The following is a 17,385-nucleotide window of genomic DNA, read 5'->3' as shown; positions in this document are numbered from 1 at the left end:
CATGCACGTACATGAATCACGATGGAAATTGGAGAATTTCACTCATTTTGGATATTAATTACATATAATATTTAATTTTGTATTGTCAATATCCTATAAAATTAAATAGAGTTTCTATATATGGCCCTGGCGTGCAAATGTCATAGACTATTTCTGTTGATGCTTATGGATATGGAAAATGGTCCCTAGGGACAGAGAAGGTCATGTGAGAATTGTAGGTTGGACAATCAGGAAGAGAGTAGAATTGTAGTTGAATAATTGCATATATTATAAAGGTCCTGAGCATCATAGAGCCTTTTGCATATCCATATCCTTTCGAGCATCTAAACGGTCTAGATCGACTCAGATTTTCGATCATGCGGCTCATGCTATTCTTGACTAAACTAAGAGAAAAAGGTATACATATGTATATATATATATATGTGTGTGTGTGTGTGTGTGTGTATTGCTTATGTAGATATGGGTCATTGTGGATCAGAAACTGTTGTCGAACACACATTTATTAATTCTTTGATGTCAAGCAACTTTGATTCACAAAAGGCGGCAAACTAAGAAAAGAAATTGTAGATTTGAATGGCTGAGGGGCTCTTTCGTCTGCAGCAGCATGACGAAGAATTCAACACAATTGAATAATTTCCTCGTGAGAGATTCTAATAAGGACTAATGCACGTGATGAACTCATATTGTTAGGAATCCAGTTAAATTGCTTCTTAATATATCATATCCGCGCAGGCGTGAAACATATGTGTTTAGAACCACAGTTCACAGCAACTTTGTTTTTAAATAATGGTAGCACAATTGGTTAATTGTTTATCCAAAACAGAGTGCAGAATATGTGATTAATTAAACTCTCGACGGGATGCTACCCGATTACTTCAAGCGTGTATTGGTTTCGATTGCTTATCGACAATGAATTACATGCGCTAGGATGATTATAGTTGCGCTCTTTAACAAGTAAGGCTGTTGGAAAATATTCAAAACCGAGCTATCGATGATATGAATCGAAAAGAAAAAAAAAAAAAAGAGTTTTGTTTACAAATAGTAAGCAATACAAACCGAACCGTGTAAGTTGATCTATTCAACATGATTTGGCCACACGGTTGTTGTACGTTATGCATATAGCTTGCGGTCAAAAGCTTAAAACTGCAATGAAGATGTGTTCATGGCCCAAAAAAAAAAAAAGCTTTAAACCGCAGGACTTGAATGACTATAACATCATCGAGCGGATAATGTCCTGTACGAATCAGATAACATTAATTATATATGGAGAGAGAGAGAGAGAGAGAGAGAGAGAGAGAGAGAGAGGGAGCTTTAAAATATGGATCTTAATCAATTTTAAGAGTCTATCCTTTGCAAATTAAGCAAGTCTTAATTATTAATATGATAAGTCGAAATTAAGATTACAGATGATGGCATCCTCAATCAATAGAAAGAGCCTTGATTATGTATTGGTGTGATGAAACGACTAGATGGCATCAAGCTGTAGCCGTATTACAATTAAACACGTCCCCCTAAGCTTTATATTATACAAATGAACATCCACACGAACAAAACGATTGAATACAAATAAAATTAAAACTACGCGTATATTATAAAACAATTACGTTAGAGTCGTCTGCAAAAGAAGATAGTACTAAGAGAAGAAAGCCTAGCCGGTAAGTAGAAGGCCTTTTGATTACATCATTAGATCGTCAATTCAAAATCAGGATGGTTACGATGACGGCCGCGTGATTATTGTTTGGGTGCATGCATGTGCTCCAAGTCAAAGAGAGACGAACGGTTCTCCTATATGAGTCGAAAGGGTCCGAAATATACTAAATAAAATAGGCTGAATATATATATAAGATTATAATTTATATTAATTAAACATACAAGGGGAAGGAAGGAAACCCTGGCTAGATCAAGGATATACATGTCTTGGCATGATATACTCTCGGACATAACTCTGACATGGTCATCTCAAAACCGAGGGAAACATTTGAATCGTAATGAGACTATCTTGCAGATAATTGGGTTCGAGAAAGTCGACGAATGCCTACCTTTACGGGGTCCAATTGGTTGCTTTGTAATCCTTAATCAACCGCGAGAGGTTCCGAGAAGTTTCGTTAAACACTCGCGCGCACGATTGACCGAGAACCATGTATGTTTGAGTTATATATTGATTTCACGATTCATTATTGTTTGGCTCCTCTTTCGGGTAACTGAGAGACTCGTAAAGGTACTCTTTTGTTGCTTTCTTTCAAATGCGTTATACGTTTGATCATGAAAACAGTGATGAGATCAGCTTTCTCAATATGTAGCTTATATATCAACTACCTAAGGATTTTCTCACGGGATGGAGATTTTTTTTTTCCTTTAGGGATGAATAAAGGATGCCTGAGCACCCACAATATTTGGTTTGGATTAACAAACGGTCCGTTTCATACTATAAGTCTCACTTGTAAACGATAAACAGACGATTAGTTTTTGAATTTCTGAATCTTTGCAGTTTTGACTGGTATAACTACTCTCATAAGGTGCGATCCACCATGAAAGTGCTGGAGGTCATATCGGGACCGACTTACATGAACTCCCTCAGTCAAATCGGATATACTTCACAAAATGGCTACGCGCATGACTGATGCATTCAAATATATTACTTATATTTTTTCAAGTAAAATTACTTGATCCAGATAATCCGAGGGCTTATCTTTAACCCGTCATATCTCAATCATTTGAAGACATGAGCTTCTCACACTGATTGAGACTCATTTTGAAAAATATGATTGTCTTGTTTTCGATCAATCTTCTCATGCTCGGTCTTTCCGTCGGGGAGGAGTTGGAAAGAAACAGAGATCAGGAGCTAGCTTAGAAGGCCAACAACTATGAAAGACCTCTCCCAGTTGTGGAGTCTGATGCTAAGAATATATCAGTTAATCGTATTCTTGGGAGCTTAAAAATGCCAATGACACTGTTATTCCGACAACATTCTCCGAAACAAATATCTGGAAAACAATGGAACAAAGAATAGGAATCATCGTAAAACAGGATGACTGGCGCAAATCTCCGGATACAATCGGTGAAGTTAACTAGGCTCCACTTTGGGGACGTCGTGCTTGCTGAGGTTCGCCAGGTTCTGGTTGAACTCCTGGATCCAGTCGTGGGGGACTTGGACTTGCAGTTGCTCGCCATCTTCGCAAGCCTCTCCAGCTCAATCTTCTCCCTCAGCTGGAGGGACCCCCTTCTCAGCTGGCATGAGGCGATCATCGAATGTGGAAGCATTCACTCTTCGACCATCGGTGTCCATCTCTATCACATTTCTATAGTTGAAATGCGGTTCCACCTGTCAGCCTCCTAAATACCAAAAAACCTCCGTTTGTAAATAACTCGATCACCAGAGCTGATGGAATTCCAAAGAAATATAAGCTGCAGAATGGTATTAACTGTGACCAGTAGGAACTGAAATCACAAAAAGCTCCCGGGGCATATTCAAATTCAGAGACAATTCACGTTCATACCACAACAATCACCCGAGCTGCAATCACAGGATTGTTTTCATTACCGAGGATCATCAACTCAACGGTGTAAAGAGAACAGGATTCCATCAGAAAATACACTTCCATGGTGCGAAAACAGAGCATTTCAGCAGAATGTCGGACCACGTTTGGTATGAACGGAACATCATACCAGCTCAGCTGCAGCACATGCTTCAGCAAAATCACTCGAGACTAGGTGGAATCGAACTGCACAAGCAAAAGCAAAAGCAAATCATACAAATGTCCATATAAAATATACTTGTAAGTCCCAAAAATGAAACAAAACTCAATTTTGCAGTATCAAGAGGGCCCTGACCACCATTGCATTTCCCCCAGCAGCATAGAAGAGAAAATTATATAAAAGTGGTACTCTAAACTAAGTTGAAAGAGGAAAACAAAACCGGGGAAAAGAAAAAACCAGAAACAGTTTCTTTTTCGGTAAGTAAACCAGCAAACATACTTCTATCTGGGGTTAATCGGACTTGGCTGGTAGCATTCTAGTACCCTTCACCTCGACCGCTTCGGCCAACCCGCTCTCGCGTCGAATATCGTAGGCGACTAGAGAGCCGCAAAACCCACGTGGCATGATCCACAGGTCGTCGATGAAGATAGAAGCTTCGTGGCGAGGAAATCTATCGACTCCACCGAGTACATGAAAAAACCTCCAGCCAAGGTCGGGATAAAGCGTATCCAGCTCATATATTCCGAGACCAAGCAAGATATATATATCTTTGTTCCAATTGCTGCGGAGGATTGCAGCTTGTAGTCATGGGGTGGGATAACTAGAGCCACGACCAAGGGGCAGCGCTAGAAATCGGTCCAGGAATTGTAAAGTGGATCGAGGACTTTAACTACTGAACCCGAATATGGAGCTGATAAAGGATAGAAGGTATAGGGCAGCACGTAGAGTTTATCAGCACATGCAATCACGGACGGCCAACCCTTGGGTTCGTTGAGCGTTGGACCAGGCGAGTAAGGACTTTCTGGTGACCCTCCGAGTGGAATAGGCCCACGACTTAAGGAAAGAAGGGTCGAGAACAAAAACATCAGAGGACACTTGAGGCTCGCTGTCGAAAGGCCTTGTCAAATACTCACTGCCGATCATATACAGCCGGTTGCCCAGCTGTCCAAAGGCCATGCCATAAGGAAACTCATCATCACCCATTGAACCGCCATGTCCACGAGGAGCTCGAGCGCCGGGACCAGCTCAATTTCAGTAACATCCTCAGAAGCATTGCATCGGCTTTGGGTCGGGACCTCTATGGCACTGATGCTGTAGACACCGGGACGTACATAGCTGTAGAAAAGATCTTTTTCTTCTTATGCATCATCTGTTAATTAACATTTTGTCAAACAGTGATCAAGCACGCTAAAAACTACACTCACCGCTGAATTAGAACTCTGAGGTCACACAGGCTTCCCTTCAACTAATCAGCTAGCTACCGAGAAGGCGATGCGATCGAAACAAGTAATAATTCCACACAGATGAGGATCCTTTCTCCATCCCTAATAGCCGATTACGCGTGCAATCGATTAAGCAGCAAAACAATCAAAGAACGGCTTCAAACCAATTATGAATGAAAAATCAGACCTACGCCATCATACATACAGGTTTGTCTATGCAAACCAATTAATAAGACAGCAACAGATTTCATTGTCAGGGAATACCAAACCGAAGAACACAAAAACAAGATCCCCTAAATAGATAGATCAAACCTCAAGAACACCTACTCAATTTCAGAATCAGGCAAAGCAAACAAAGATGAACATAAAAACGTTTCACCTTGAAGATATTTGAAGATCCTTGTCGGTGAAGGTATCGCACGACCTGCGAATGGCAGGTCGACTAGGAGAAGGAGCACTGGCTTCATTTGTGAGCGTGATAGCAGCTGCGTAATTGCTTCATTCTGATTATTCTCTAGTTCAGGTATTAAATTTAATTTTTGCAGTTTCAAATTGTTACTTCTAAAATATTTTTACTTATTTCAAATCAATATATTTTTCTTCAAGCAACAACACAACTAGAGATTAGGGCAAAGGTGAGAATCAGTTAATGAATGAACAACAAACAAGTAAAAAGCAATCCGCCCTCTCACCTTTTGGGGTAACAAATATTTGCGTACTTTTTTTCTATAGGTAAAAGAAGAAATATTTGCATCCTGAAATTAGGTAATTTGCCCACGATTGATATTTTTTAAGGGCAAAATCATCATTCGATCTCAGTAAAAATAATAAAATACTTAAAAAGCATTCTTAAAAAAAATTCTCAGAGTCACAGTTCTGAAGTTCGATGGCAAGAACCAATCAGTTAATCATTCTAGGATCCCAAATGGTACAGTAAGATTGCAAAGCACCATCAATATGCATTCAAGATATTCCGATGACATTGTCCGACACAAACATTCAGAAACAATGGAACAAAGAATTGGAATCATCGTAAACAAGATGACCGGCACAATTTTCCGGACACGATCCATAAGTTAACCGGGCCCCACTTTAGGGATGTCGTAGTGCTCGCTGAGGTTCGCCAGATACTGGTTGAACTCCTGGATCCGGTCGCGGTGAGACTTGTTCGCCATCCTTGCGAGCCTCTCCAGCTCAATCTTCTCCCTCTGCTGGAGGAATCGCCTCTCAGCGGGCGTGAGGCGATCTTCAAATGTGGAATGACTCACTCTTCCACCATCGGTTTCTGTCTCGTTCACATTTGCATTGTTGCCCGACGATACCAATCCGGTTCCACCTGTCAGCCTCCAAAAAAGAAAAAAGAAACTTCTGCTTGTAAATAACTCGATCACAAGAGCTGAAGGAATTCCAAAGAAATATAGGCTGCAGATTCATATTAAGTGTGACCAGTAAGAAGTGAAATCACAAAAAGTTCCCGGGGCATATTCGAGCTCAAAAACAATTCACATTCATACCACCACAATCACTGAGCTGCGATCAGAAAACTGTTCTCATCATCGAGGATCAGTAACTCAATGGCTTAAAGATATCAGGATTCCGTTGGAAGACACACTTTGCCAGTGAAAAACCAGAGAATCCTAATGAGGCATAATGTCAGATCACGTATGATGCAGACAGAAAATGGACTGGAAGAGGGAATTCAACTCTGGAAATTTTCCAGTTATACGTACCAAACATGGTCTTTAACTATGCTAAATCCACAGCCGCTATCATAAGGTTTCGAGAATTGTAAGGTGCATCTCGATATGCAATTGGGTGCCCTTATCATTACCTAAAATCATCTCTCCAACTCCCACAGGTCAACAGCTAATCTCTGTCAAGATCCCTTCCATTACAAAGAAGATAAAGGCTAAATTTTGCAGTATACCAAGGAAACAACAATCGTTAATGTTGTAAAACAGAAAACGTAAGACAGCGAAAGATCAAAGACAAACACAAATATAGCCTTGAAATCGTAGAGATGTCAAGGATTTGGACAATCAAACAACCTGTGAAGGATTGAGAGAGGAGGTGATGATCCTTTGGCTTCTTCTTCTTCTTTTTGGAAACACCGCCACCAATAACCCCACCACCGCCCTTCACGTCGAGGGGCTTCCCCTTCAGCTTCAGTTTCCCCACCACCACATTCTCGTACCCCGCCGTCATGTTTCACCCGGCACCAATCACCGAAGATTCATGCGCTCTGGAGCAAAACCAACACACCCGAAAACAATCAAACTTCGCGGAGAAAACAGAGAGAAGATCCACAAGGCAGTCTTGGATTGTGATCAAGATGGCTATAGAAGAGAAACCGTACCTCCGATTGGCGACTTGACGCTAAGAAGATTGCCTGCCACGAGAATAATCCAGAGAGGGGAGTGTAAGAAGGGGAGAAGAGGAGACAGGGAAGAACTCTCCGGAGAGTCACGTGTGGAATTCCTGACAGACGGTGGGCTGAATCTGAGACCGTGTTTAAGATTGTCTGGGCTGTTCTTGCTGGGCTGCGTTCTTTCTTTGTCCTTCAGCCAAGCCCATGATTAGGTGATGCCAGAGTCAGACATCATCGGGCTTGCTGTGCTCCGCCATTGCCATTAGAGCTCGTCAATGGCGATTTTGCTAACTGTCGGTCTCTGCACAGCGAGCTCCACGACCTCTCCAGGTTCTTCATCCTGAATAGCTCTCTGCTCATTGTTGTGGGTTCTTCCCAGACTCACTATCTCTTCCAACGTTTGGTCGGACATCATGAAGTCTTGTATTTTGCAGGCAGGGGATGTAAATACACAGGCCAATCAGTTGTAATTCACTCGTCTCTTCACTTCATTAATGCCATTCTTCCATGCTCGTTTTGACAATTCTCAATCTCAGCGATTCTTTTCCCATTCCCGTTTCCTATTTCGGCTCGTCGAACCGAAGTTTTCTTCTTTCACTGTCCAGAAATGATGATATATTCTTATCTGAAATTCGAAGACGGACAAGCTGGGAATGGTTAGATGACGCTTCTTGTCGGTTTTCCGCAGAGGGCAGTCCCAATACGGATCCTGAGCGTAGGCAAAAAGAGATCTCCTGGAGTTCAACTAATAGTGGATGAGTACATGCACAAGCTTAGGCACTACTGTGCAGTCGAGGACGTTCTAGTCCGCCCCAATCCTAAAAATGCACGGTAAGTTCCGGTTTTCTTGAATTGCCGTCTATCGGAGATGGTGTTCTGTTTTGTTACTTCGAGCTCGTGCGGTCTTTCGGTGTTACATAAGTGTGTGTTCGGGTCTGGTTTTAGGGACGTGCAAGCTCAGGTTGAAGATGAAGATGTAGCCGTTACGAGTCTCATTAGACCCGAAGAATGGGTAGGTTCTTAACAAGCAAATGATTATATCAAAACCAAATCGACCAAAAAATGGTTCGTAATTCGTCGTCTATATAAGCCAAGGCTCTTGGATTCTTGTTTTATGTAGGTGGTGATGTTGGATGAGCGTGGTGTGGACATTAGGTCTGAAAGGATGGCCGATTTGATTGGGGATGCTGCGAATAAGGTAAGAACCATTTTATAACCCGACGTAATTCATGTCTAGGAACCTTGCGACGAATGGGCATTTTGAATATGCTTCTCAGGGAGCTTCCAAGATAACGTTTTGCGTCGGTGGACCTTACGGTCATGGGCAGAAGTTGCGTGAGCGTGCCGATAAATCTGTCAAGTTATCTTCTCTGGTCTTGAACCATCAGATTGCTCTAGTTGTGCTGATGGAGCAACTTTACCGGTAACTGCGGTGCAATCCCTTATATCGATTATGACACTCGGTTTATGTTTTCTTTTTATGTTTACACTCGATTTCCATTTCTAGGTCTTGGACGATCATCAAGGGTCAAAAGTACCACCATTAGGCTTTATTTGGGAATGACATTCTACTCCAACTATAAATAATTATATTTATTTTGAATAATAACGATTGTGTTATTGTATTATGAAAAAAAGTGAGAAAAAGTAATAAATAGTTAAGATAAAGTAATAATTGTGTTGTTGAATTGTGAAAAACGTAATGAAAAGTTGAAAGATTTTAGTATTAAAATTTTAATTGAGTGATATAAAAAAAATTGAAGAAAAGGAGAAAATGTAATAATTATGTTGCCGAATTGAAAATAAGTGACGTTAAATGGAGTAGAATAAAGAAAAATTACTCAATTCCCAAACATTCGGTTTGCCGTAATTTCACCATCGTATTGCCTATGACCGAAATTTAATCTCGGGCTTTATGTTGAGATGGCCCAATGCCCAACGCTTAGCTTATCCTCTTTGGAAGGGGCAAAGCATAAATGAATCTCCGCTACTCGGGAATAAGGTAGTTATTCGCTATGGCAATCGCTAGTAATTCTATGTTAGTTTTTTCCCAGCCTTTTTAGGAGAAAAGAGTTATAAAATGTCGGAACCATTGTAAAATTAGATTGTAAATTTGTTGGGCTTATACTCACATGTATTAATGAAATTCAATTTCATTATAAATAATAAATTAGTAATAATTTATTTTTTATTGATGAAATAATATACTTAGTCAAACACGCAAAGTATATGTTTTTATCGAGGAAAATCATATCAAAATTGATAATTTTGTTTATAGTTGAGATCTAAAACGTGTTCAACAATCTTATACATGAATCTTTTATTGTTTTTGTTATCATTAATTATGTAGTAGAATATGTACAGTATATGTATACAGCCCAAGATAATATATACAAGGGAATAAGATATACAATAGACTATCTATACACATTACGCAATATATAGATTATCTACAACTTAATAAAGTTAAATTTAAATGTCAAATAGAGAAATATATTATATAATAATTTGATGCCGTTTACATTCAACTTAAATATATTACACAACAAATAAAATACATAACATTTGCATATAAACCAACATGTGCATATATACAATTTCTCTATTTAATAAAAATCAATATATTCACAATAACATATAAACATTGGAACATATACATACAATCTTTACTTTAAATATATATATATATATATATATATTTGCAGTATATATCATATGTTGAGATTTAAACTGCTATTACCAATTATATATATGTCGTATATATCATATAGTGGAATTTAGACTATTATTTTTTGAGATAAAAATTTCATTATATTAACTTTTTATATATATATATATATATATATATATTTCTATATATATATATCATATGTTGAGACTTAAACATTATTACCGATTATATATATGTCATATATATTATATAGTGGAATTTAGACTATTATTTTTTGAGATAAAAAATTTCATTATATTGACTTTTTCATATTCGATAGGAAATTTCCTTATTAATCTGTATGACCTTTGCAATAATATATATATATATATATATATATATTGTACATGTTTATTTGATATACTAATACTAGTATCTTACACCAATTTGGTTGATTCACAAAACTTCACCAGTATTTCATTAGGTTTCGTCAGGTTTTCTCAAAATTCATGATTGATAAATTCATTTATTACAATACCTATAGATAGATATATAGATTGTTTAGGGGATACATAGAATTTCATGTTCTTTCTTTGACGTCGAATATTTTGCCTTCTTGCCTACCGAGAATATTTTGCATTCTTATTTTCCATTCCTATGAACCAAAAAATGCAGAATGCCATGATCAATAGCATCGTGCAAGTGATGAGCCTTCCCCGGAAAAGAATTAAAGAGAGAATTATCATTTTGGTATATGAATTTGTCTCTAACCATCAATTTGGTACATCGAAATTTTTTTGCAATCAATTTCATACACAACATTCGATTCCATTTATAAAAAAGTCCAACCGTCAAGCTACTATCACGGAAACCCTACGTGACATCTGACGTGGTTTAACAGCGTCAGAAAAATTAATGATAAATCAAAACGAACCAAAAACGAAAAACAAAATTATAATTTTATTAATTCAAAAAAGAAAAAGAGGGGAGCCATCTTCAAAGTGTGAGTTTAATTACAAAGTTATTTTACCGTGTAAATGATCTTCCGAAGAGCCTAGAGGCATGTACTCACAAACAAACTAACAGTCTTTGGTCCCCATCAGCACAATATCCAATCAAATTAACCAGGTTCGGATGGTGAAGTAGACTTAGCATGGATACTTCTACCAGAAATTCCCTGTTCCCTTGCAGCTCACTACGGTCACGTTGCTTGATTGCGACGCGACCACCTACAAAACAGCCAGAAATGTTCAAGGTTTGCTGAAATATGAACAACCAAATGAAATAGGCGTACCCGTAGATATCTGCCCGAGCGAAATGAAGCTGTAGGATAGGATATATTTATGTCTTCGGAGCTTAATTTTCCATAAGTCTGTCATAAATTTACTTGAACTTATAATGCTCTCCAGACGGCCCTCTATATGCTCTACCAAAATCACCTTCGCCACGCCGAGCAGTCAGCCCTGAAAATCTTGGTTGCAGCAGCAAGTTCACGGAATGTGGACGTATATGGCTGCTACATGGTCAGACAGATCCACCCTCTTTCTATGCGATCGAGTCTGAGTTCACCTTCAGTTTATCTGAAACCGGATAAATAGAATCATGAATACAAACTGCATTTGCTGCAACTCAAAGTGCAAGGACGACTATTATGGTAGTAACAATCCACAGCAACCACCCATTCCTTCTAGACATTCAGCCGTTAGGGAAAAGCATCTAGGGCACAAATTGAAATACGAAATACGCCGAGTGACTTTAGAATAAGAGACAGTGCCCAGCTCCCTAGCTAACTTTGATACATTAGTGCTGAAGTGAGCTTGCTTAATGACTCTATCCATTTCAAGCAGTTCTAAGCCTAATGACAAATAAAGCTAATCATATGCTAATGAGCAAGATCTTTTTCGTCAGATGATCGATAGACCTCTAGATATCCGATGCATAATAAGAAAATGCAAATGAACTCAACCTCCAGCAAAACAACTTATATCGATTCTAAAAAAGAGTTGGGCTCAGAAAAAAAAAATATTTCCCCAAGGTTCTAAGTAGAATAGAACAGAGCACCTCAACCTGGTGCAACAAAGTCCAGGAAACAACAACCATCTGGAATAAATACCGGAGATGCATTTATCTTACAACATTAGCTGTTACGATACGAAGTAATTGGGATGAGAAACTAAGAAATCTAATAATGGGAAGAAAAATGAAGATGCGCGATGCGGGATTGAGTTCAGGCTATGAACTACACATGTACTTTGAGTTAAGGCCGGCCGTTTCAGGAGCGAGGTTGAACCGAGTTCACGACGGTGCACAGAATCATCTATAGCCTACATGTTCTATGCTATTATACCGAGAGGCACGACCCTGAGGGAGAAGTCACTTCAAACTCCGATCGAAGTCCCAAAATTTAATCACTACCCACTGATTAAGTCCGTGAACTGAGCTCAATCAAAGCGATTCCCATCAAATGCATTAAGCATCTAATCAATTTTGCAAATGCGACATTACCCGCAACCCATTGCAAGGTGAGGAACTGTACACGTCAGGAAGAAACAGAAGGTTCCATCCTTAAAACGACAGGAACTTTTTCTCTCTACTAAGGTAGTTACCGCGCCCACGTGGCAGCTTCCCAGCTCCTCAGCTCATCTCTCTCTCTCTGAGAAGGAGAAAGAGAAGCTTTCCATCCTTAAACGACAATGGCGATATCTGTTTCTCCATTGCCACTTCTCCCCCTGAGAGAGCTCACACATCACCTCTCCATCCCCACTTCAAAATCGTTCCTTTCTTCCCGAATCAGACTCTGCTTCCTCTCCCAAATCATGGGCTCCTCTTCGAGAACCGAGGCAGGACAGGAGAATGTCCTGTTCCATGTCCCTGACATTGACAGCGGAGAGATGGAGCACGTTGCGGATCGGGCATTTCACAGGTACTGCTCGGCTTCCGGTGATTCCCGGAGAAACGGTAAAGGGACTGTTGTCTTTTGGTTTCGGAACGACCTGAGGGTCATCGACAACGAGGCCCTGTACGAGGCCTGGAGTTCCTCTGAGGCTGTCTTGCCTGTCTACTGCGTCGATCCGAGGCTCTTTGGGACTACCCATTATTTCGGGTTCCCTAAAACTGGAGGTACTCGTGTTTTTCTTTATCGTGCTTACTGGAATGGAGTTGCTCATTGTGTTGGCCTGCTGGCTTAGATTCGTCTAGGTAGTATATCGAACACACGTCAACACTATATATGCTGTTGGATCTTGTGCAACAAGTTCTTCGTAAATGTAAACTGTTCGATTGTATTGACCTTTTCCTGTTTCTGTTCTCGATGTGTCAAACAAATGAGATGGAACCAACAGTCGGACAGAATTCAGTATCATCAGTCACTTATATTAAATAGCAATGATCACGGACTTATATGGTGATACTTAAAGATTTTCTATCGCATATGAAGCGTATCAAATGATCTGAACTTTCGTGAGATCAAGGACTTTATACTAATTCTCTTTATTTGCAGCCTTAAGAGCTCAATTTCTCCTCGAATGCTTGGATGATTTGAAGAAGAATCTCGTGAAGCGGGGCCTTAATTTGCTCATCAAGCATGGGAAACCCGAAGAGATCCTTCCTTCTGTTGCAAAGGCATATGGGGCACACACAGTTGAGCCATTAAACTATTGCTAGCAGTCGGTTTAATTTTGGTAATGCCAAACATGCCCTCACAGTTCTTTTTGTAGTCAGGTGTATGCCCAGCAAGAAACTTGCAGTGAGGAACTGAGTGTCGAGAAACGGGTAAATAAAGCTCTGCAGCAAGTAGTGCTACCCAATTCGAAGAATCCGAAGCTGCGACTTATCTGGGGAAGTACTATGTACCACATAGATGACCTACCATTTAATCCAGAGAATTTACCTGATGTATATACTCAGTTTCGTAAGGTATGTATGTCTCTATTTTATATAGGGAAGTTCTCACTGATCCTTCCTCGTGATAATGTGGTGTGGGAAGAACCGATTACGGCCCATACAACGTGCTGTGTGGGCCACAACTTCACCTGCTTCAGAGCATCAGTTCCTCCTCACACGATGTTGCGGTAAAGGATCAGTTCTATATGCATCGACTCCCATGAGAACTCAGAATTGCCTTTTGACAATCATGATAATTGCAGTCCGTTGAATCTAAATGCAAAGTCCGAGGTTGTGTGAAGGTTCCAGAGTTACTCGGACCCACACCTAGTGTCACTGACTGGGGTTCTGTTCCTACAATTGATCAGCTTGGCCTTCAATTTGACAAGGCAAGTCAAATATTCTCGAGTGAAATAAATTGCAAGTTAGTAGTGCCTCTGTAAGACGATTAAGATCGACTGTTCAAGTAGATGCAGGTCAGAAAGGGAATAAGATTCTTGGGTGGCGAAAGTGCAGCACTGGGCAGAGTATTTGAGTACTTCTGGAAGAAGGTAACCGAAATTACCATTGCAACTCGTAAATAAATCATGTTCCCGTTCAGTTCACGAAGTGATGTGTGATGGAAAGAGACTATTCTTCCTTCCAACATATTTCGTATGGCTTCTCAACCTCTTATACTTCTGCTAAGAGCAACATAATCGTTGAAAGTGTTATTCTGGGTGTTTTGCATAGGATCTACTACGGGTGTACAAGAATACGAGGAATGGGATGTTAGGGGCTGACTACTCGACAAAATTCTCTCCATGGCTTGCCACAGGATGCGTTTCACCTAGATTTATATATGAAGAGGTTGCATTCAGGACTCACTGCACGTTTTATATTATTCCACTGAAATCAATGTTGGTTGAGATTTTGTGTCCTTAATGTAGGTGAAGAGATACGAGAAGGAAAGGCAGGCAAATGATTCCACATACTGGTTCGATCTTCCTTCCTCTCTTATATATGTGCAGATATCCATCGTTATATAGCACATCTCTTTGCATTGATTTGAATTATCAGACTCTCATGCTTCTGAAGTTGTGATCTGCGTATTGTCAGACCATTTTCTTATCGAGGTGTCTCTTCCTTGCTTCAGGGTTTTGTTTGAACTGATATGGAGGGACTACTTCAGATTCCTTTCAATCAAATGCGGGAACTCACTATTTCATTTGGGTTAGTCTTTACTCTGTTCGTTGGTGCTTGATGTAGTCCATTAATAGCAGAAGTCTTCTCCCATATGTAAATCGCTACCATGAGCAAATACTTTACTGTCTTTTTCCAGGCGGTCCGAGAAAAGTGCAGCATAAGTGGAGCCAAGACCCAAAACTGTTCGAGAGCTGGAGAGAGGGTCGTACCGGGTACAATGAACTGTTCTTGCATTGATAACCATGAAGAATTCTATAACATTTCTGGTTTCCCGTAATCCAGGTCTTACATTATCATCACTTGCTTAATGCTCAGGTATCCTCTGATTGATGCAAATATGCTCGAACTCTCAATTACAGGATTCATGTCGAATCGAGGAAGACAAGTAAGCAAAAGAAAAATTGGTACTTTTACTATTGTTTTGTGTTGGCTAGTGTGATTCAGCTTGAAAGTCATTTGCAACAGATTGTGTGCTCGTTTCTCGTCCGTGATATGGGCATTGATTGGAGAATGGGAGCTGAATGGTTCGAGACATGCCTCTTGGATTATGATCCATGTTCTAATTATGGGAATTGGACGTATGGAGCAGGTGATACTACTCATTTTGTTTCTCGCATCCATTCAATCATCTGTATGTGATTTAGGATGGTCATTATTGTAAATTATGAAATCTTGCAATCTTTTGAAATAGTCCCAATATCCTCAACATTAGCCCTCACGTGCAACGTGTGGTCTATTTCTACCTACACATTGTCACGTACACTTAAACACTTTCTCTCAACAGCTGACCTTGAGCCGGAATAACTTCGGGCTCATCTTCTGTACTCGGTTACTAAGTCTCATATAAACTAATGAATATTGATACATATTTTTCATGTGGGTTAATAACTCAAACATTTGTCCTCACGTGCAACGTATGGTCTATTTGTGCCTACGTGTTATCGTGTGCTCTTAAATTAAACACCCGCTCTCAACATCTGACCTCAAATCGGGCTCATCTTCCATATTCGAGTGAGGGGGACTAACACAAGGCACTCTTTTTGGCTACTCTCGGACATACTAGGCTTGGCGTGGTGTTGCGTGGGCACGCAACATATATGCTATGGATTTTCATTTAGAAGTTCAAGCTAATAAGTGATGGTTTCTAAACCAATGGATATTGATGCATCTTTTCCATATAGGATTAATATTCTCAACTGAAATTTTCAGCTATAGTAATGAATTCTGTTCTTTGTGCACAGGAGTCGGGAATGACCCCAGAGAGGATCGTTACTTCAGCATCCCGAAACAGGTTTGCTTCCTCTTGCTTGACACTTTCATTTGTATTCCTAAAGAAGAATAAAGGGCTCTACAGATAAAAAGATCTTTACGGGTGAGATGGGAGCCTCCCATTATCAAATGAAAGGATTTCTCGTGGCCTTCTTAGTTCTTGATCTAGTTGGTCGAAACTCCGGAGTCATCTAGAGGTCCGAGTTTGGAATGGGATGGTATCAGGAAATTTGTTAAGTGCATATCATTTCTTTCTTTTCAGTCGCAGACGTACGACCCCGAGGGGGAATATGTGGCTTTTTGGTTGCCTCAATTACAATCATTGCCGAAAGACCGAAGGCACTTCCCTGGAAACTCATACATTCCACAAATTGTACAACTCAAGTTTGGAAACACGCGCGGACACCAGAGTGGGAACCCGAGCCGAACAACTAGACAAAGGGATTCGACGACGAGAAGACATATGAGAAGCCACCAGAGATAGAAAGAATTAAGAGGAACTAAGGGGAAGAATGAAAGCAAGGCGGCTCGGAACATATGGAATCGACAAAATGGGACCATCTTGGGATGTTCTTTATGGTCCAATGCATCATACATGGCCTGGGCTCCAGATCAAGAAAAATGGATGAACTGCGAGATGAGATGACTCAACTTATGCCGACTAAAAAACTCACCTTCCTTAGCTGCAGTATCATCGTTCTATTCCATTTGAATATGTTTGTGTTTGTGATGAACAATATGAAGAATCAAAACGCGAAAGGAAGGGGACGATTCTCATCATGTGTACAATCTTCTTACAGAGGAAAGTATATGCAAATTCTTGTTCAATTCTTAGTTTAACTCTCTTATTCTTTCTCCCTCCATTTTGCCATTTATATATCTTAATTTCCTTGACTTGAAGTCGTCGAACTGGCACAAAACAAGAAGAAAATATTAGAGAACTGAGAGTGAATGAAATGGAAATGAAGTTCGAATGCTGCTATGTTGCATGAAAGAATCACATTGAGATTTTGTCTGTTTAGATTGGATCAATCACAATCATTGATTGTTATAAATTTTTACTATGGTGAACAATTCGATTGCTCCGATTCGCATACTCTGTTTCATCTAGG

At 39.9% G+C, this 17,385-nt stretch overlaps 3 protein-coding genes across 12 annotated transcripts; 2 read left to right on the top strand and 1 right to left on the bottom strand.

Annotated features, from left to right (window-relative positions):
• Positions 1 to 2,911: 2,911 nt before the first annotated feature.
• LOC116189212 (protein FAM32A-like) lies at positions 2,912 to 7,411 on the bottom strand. Of its 8 annotated transcripts, none has more exons than XR_004152356.1 (5): positions 7,276 to 7,411; positions 6,968 to 7,161; positions 6,650 to 6,804; positions 3,976 to 6,263; positions 2,912 to 3,722 (listed from the first exon to the last, which is right to left on the bottom strand). XR_004152356.1 is itself a non-coding variant. In XM_031518777.1 (4 exons), exons 2-4 carry the CDS (start codon positions 7,122 to 7,124, stop codon positions 5,996 to 5,998), a joined length of 384 nt encoding a protein of 127 aa, XP_031374637.1. In that variant the 5' UTR covers positions 7,125 to 7,161; positions 7,276 to 7,411; the 3' UTR covers positions 5,797 to 5,995. The 8 variants fall into 8 exon arrangements, 2 of the variants coding, with proteins under 2 accessions (XP_031374637.1, XP_031374635.1); XR_004152358.1 differs by having other exon boundaries at positions 6,751 to 6,804; XR_004152359.1 differs by lacking the exons at positions 2,912 to 3,722; positions 3,976 to 6,263 and adding exons at positions 6,307 to 6,341; positions 6,434 to 6,556.
• Positions 7,412 to 7,482: 71 nt separating this feature from the next.
• Positions 7,483 to 8,893, top strand: LOC116189211 (putative RNA methyltransferase At5g10620). Of its 2 annotated transcripts, XM_031518773.1 has the most exons (7): positions 7,483 to 7,617; positions 7,722 to 7,753; positions 7,976 to 8,118; positions 8,233 to 8,299; positions 8,408 to 8,485; positions 8,565 to 8,710; positions 8,795 to 8,893. In XM_031518773.1, exons 1-7 carry the CDS (start codon positions 7,563 to 7,565, stop codon positions 8,832 to 8,834), a joined length of 561 nt encoding a protein of 186 aa, XP_031374633.1. In that variant the 5' UTR covers positions 7,483 to 7,562; the 3' UTR covers positions 8,835 to 8,893. The 2 variants fall into 2 exon arrangements, with proteins under 2 accessions (XP_031374633.1, XP_031374634.1); XM_031518774.1 differs by having other exon boundaries at positions 7,559 to 7,753; positions 7,893 to 8,118.
• A 3,658-nt stretch (positions 8,894 to 12,551) lies between these two features.
• LOC116189178 (cryptochrome DASH, chloroplastic/mitochondrial) lies at positions 12,552 to 17,113 on the top strand. Of its 2 annotated transcripts, none has more exons than XM_031518730.1 (13): positions 12,552 to 13,057; positions 13,437 to 13,576; positions 13,658 to 13,852; positions 14,083 to 14,208; positions 14,296 to 14,370; positions 14,552 to 14,668; positions 14,749 to 14,795; positions 14,955 to 15,031; positions 15,141 to 15,216; positions 15,320 to 15,389; positions 15,470 to 15,593; positions 16,246 to 16,295; positions 16,536 to 17,113. In XM_031518730.1, the coding sequence occupies exons 1-13, from the start codon at positions 12,631 to 12,633 to the stop codon at positions 16,755 to 16,757; spliced, it is 1,746 nt and encodes a 581-aa protein (XP_031374590.1). In that variant the 5' UTR covers positions 12,552 to 12,630; the 3' UTR covers positions 16,758 to 17,113. The 2 variants fall into 2 exon arrangements, with proteins under 2 accessions (XP_031374590.1, XP_031374589.1); XM_031518729.1 differs by having other exon boundaries at positions 14,290 to 14,370.
• Positions 17,114 to 17,385: the final 272 nt, after the last annotated feature.

This window comes from Punica granatum, chromosome 8, assembly GCF_007655135.1.
Source record: "Punica granatum isolate Tunisia-2019 chromosome 8, ASM765513v2, whole genome shotgun sequence".
Taxonomy (NCBI): domain Eukaryota; kingdom Viridiplantae; phylum Streptophyta; class Magnoliopsida; order Myrtales; family Lythraceae; genus Punica; species Punica granatum.
The sequence above is the reverse complement of the archived record's forward strand: the minus strand, read 5'-3'. Positions and strand labels throughout refer to the sequence as shown.

What these genes read in the sequence shown, in the direction of transcription:
- LOC116189212 (XM_031518775.1), bottom strand. Translation starts at nt 7,124, where the DNA reads ATGACGGCGGGGTACGAGAATGTGGTGGTGGGGAAACTGAAGCTGAAG. An exon ending in CCTCTCTCAATCCTTCACAG is followed by an intron (nt 6,256 to 6,967) that starts GTTGTTTGATTG and finishes GGAGGCTGACAG; the next exon opens with GTGGAACCGGATTGGTATCG.
- LOC116189211 (XM_031518773.1), top strand. Translation starts at nt 7,563, where the DNA reads ATGGCGATTTTGCTAACTGTCGGTCTCTGCACAGCGAGCTCCACGACC. An exon ending in TCATTAGACCCGAAGAATGG is followed by an intron (nt 8,300 to 8,407) that starts GTAGGTTCTTAA and finishes TGTTTTATGTAG; the next exon opens with GTGGTGATGTTGGATGAGCG. An exon ending in TTGGGGATGCTGCGAATAAG is followed by an intron (nt 8,486 to 8,564) that starts GTAAGAACCATT and finishes TATGCTTCTCAG; the next exon opens with GGAGCTTCCAAGATAACGTT.
- LOC116189178 (XM_031518729.1), top strand. Translation starts at nt 12,631, where the DNA reads ATGGCGATATCTGTTTCTCCATTGCCACTTCTCCCCCTGAGAGAGCTC. An exon ending in TGTCGAATCGAGGAAGACAA is followed by an intron (nt 15,390 to 15,469) that starts GTAAGCAAAAGA and finishes CATTTGCAACAG; the next exon opens with ATTGTGTGCTCGTTTCTCGT. An exon ending in ACTTCAGCATCCCGAAACAG is followed by an intron (nt 16,296 to 16,535) that starts GTTTGCTTCCTC and finishes CTTTCTTTTCAG; the next exon opens with TCGCAGACGTACGACCCCGA.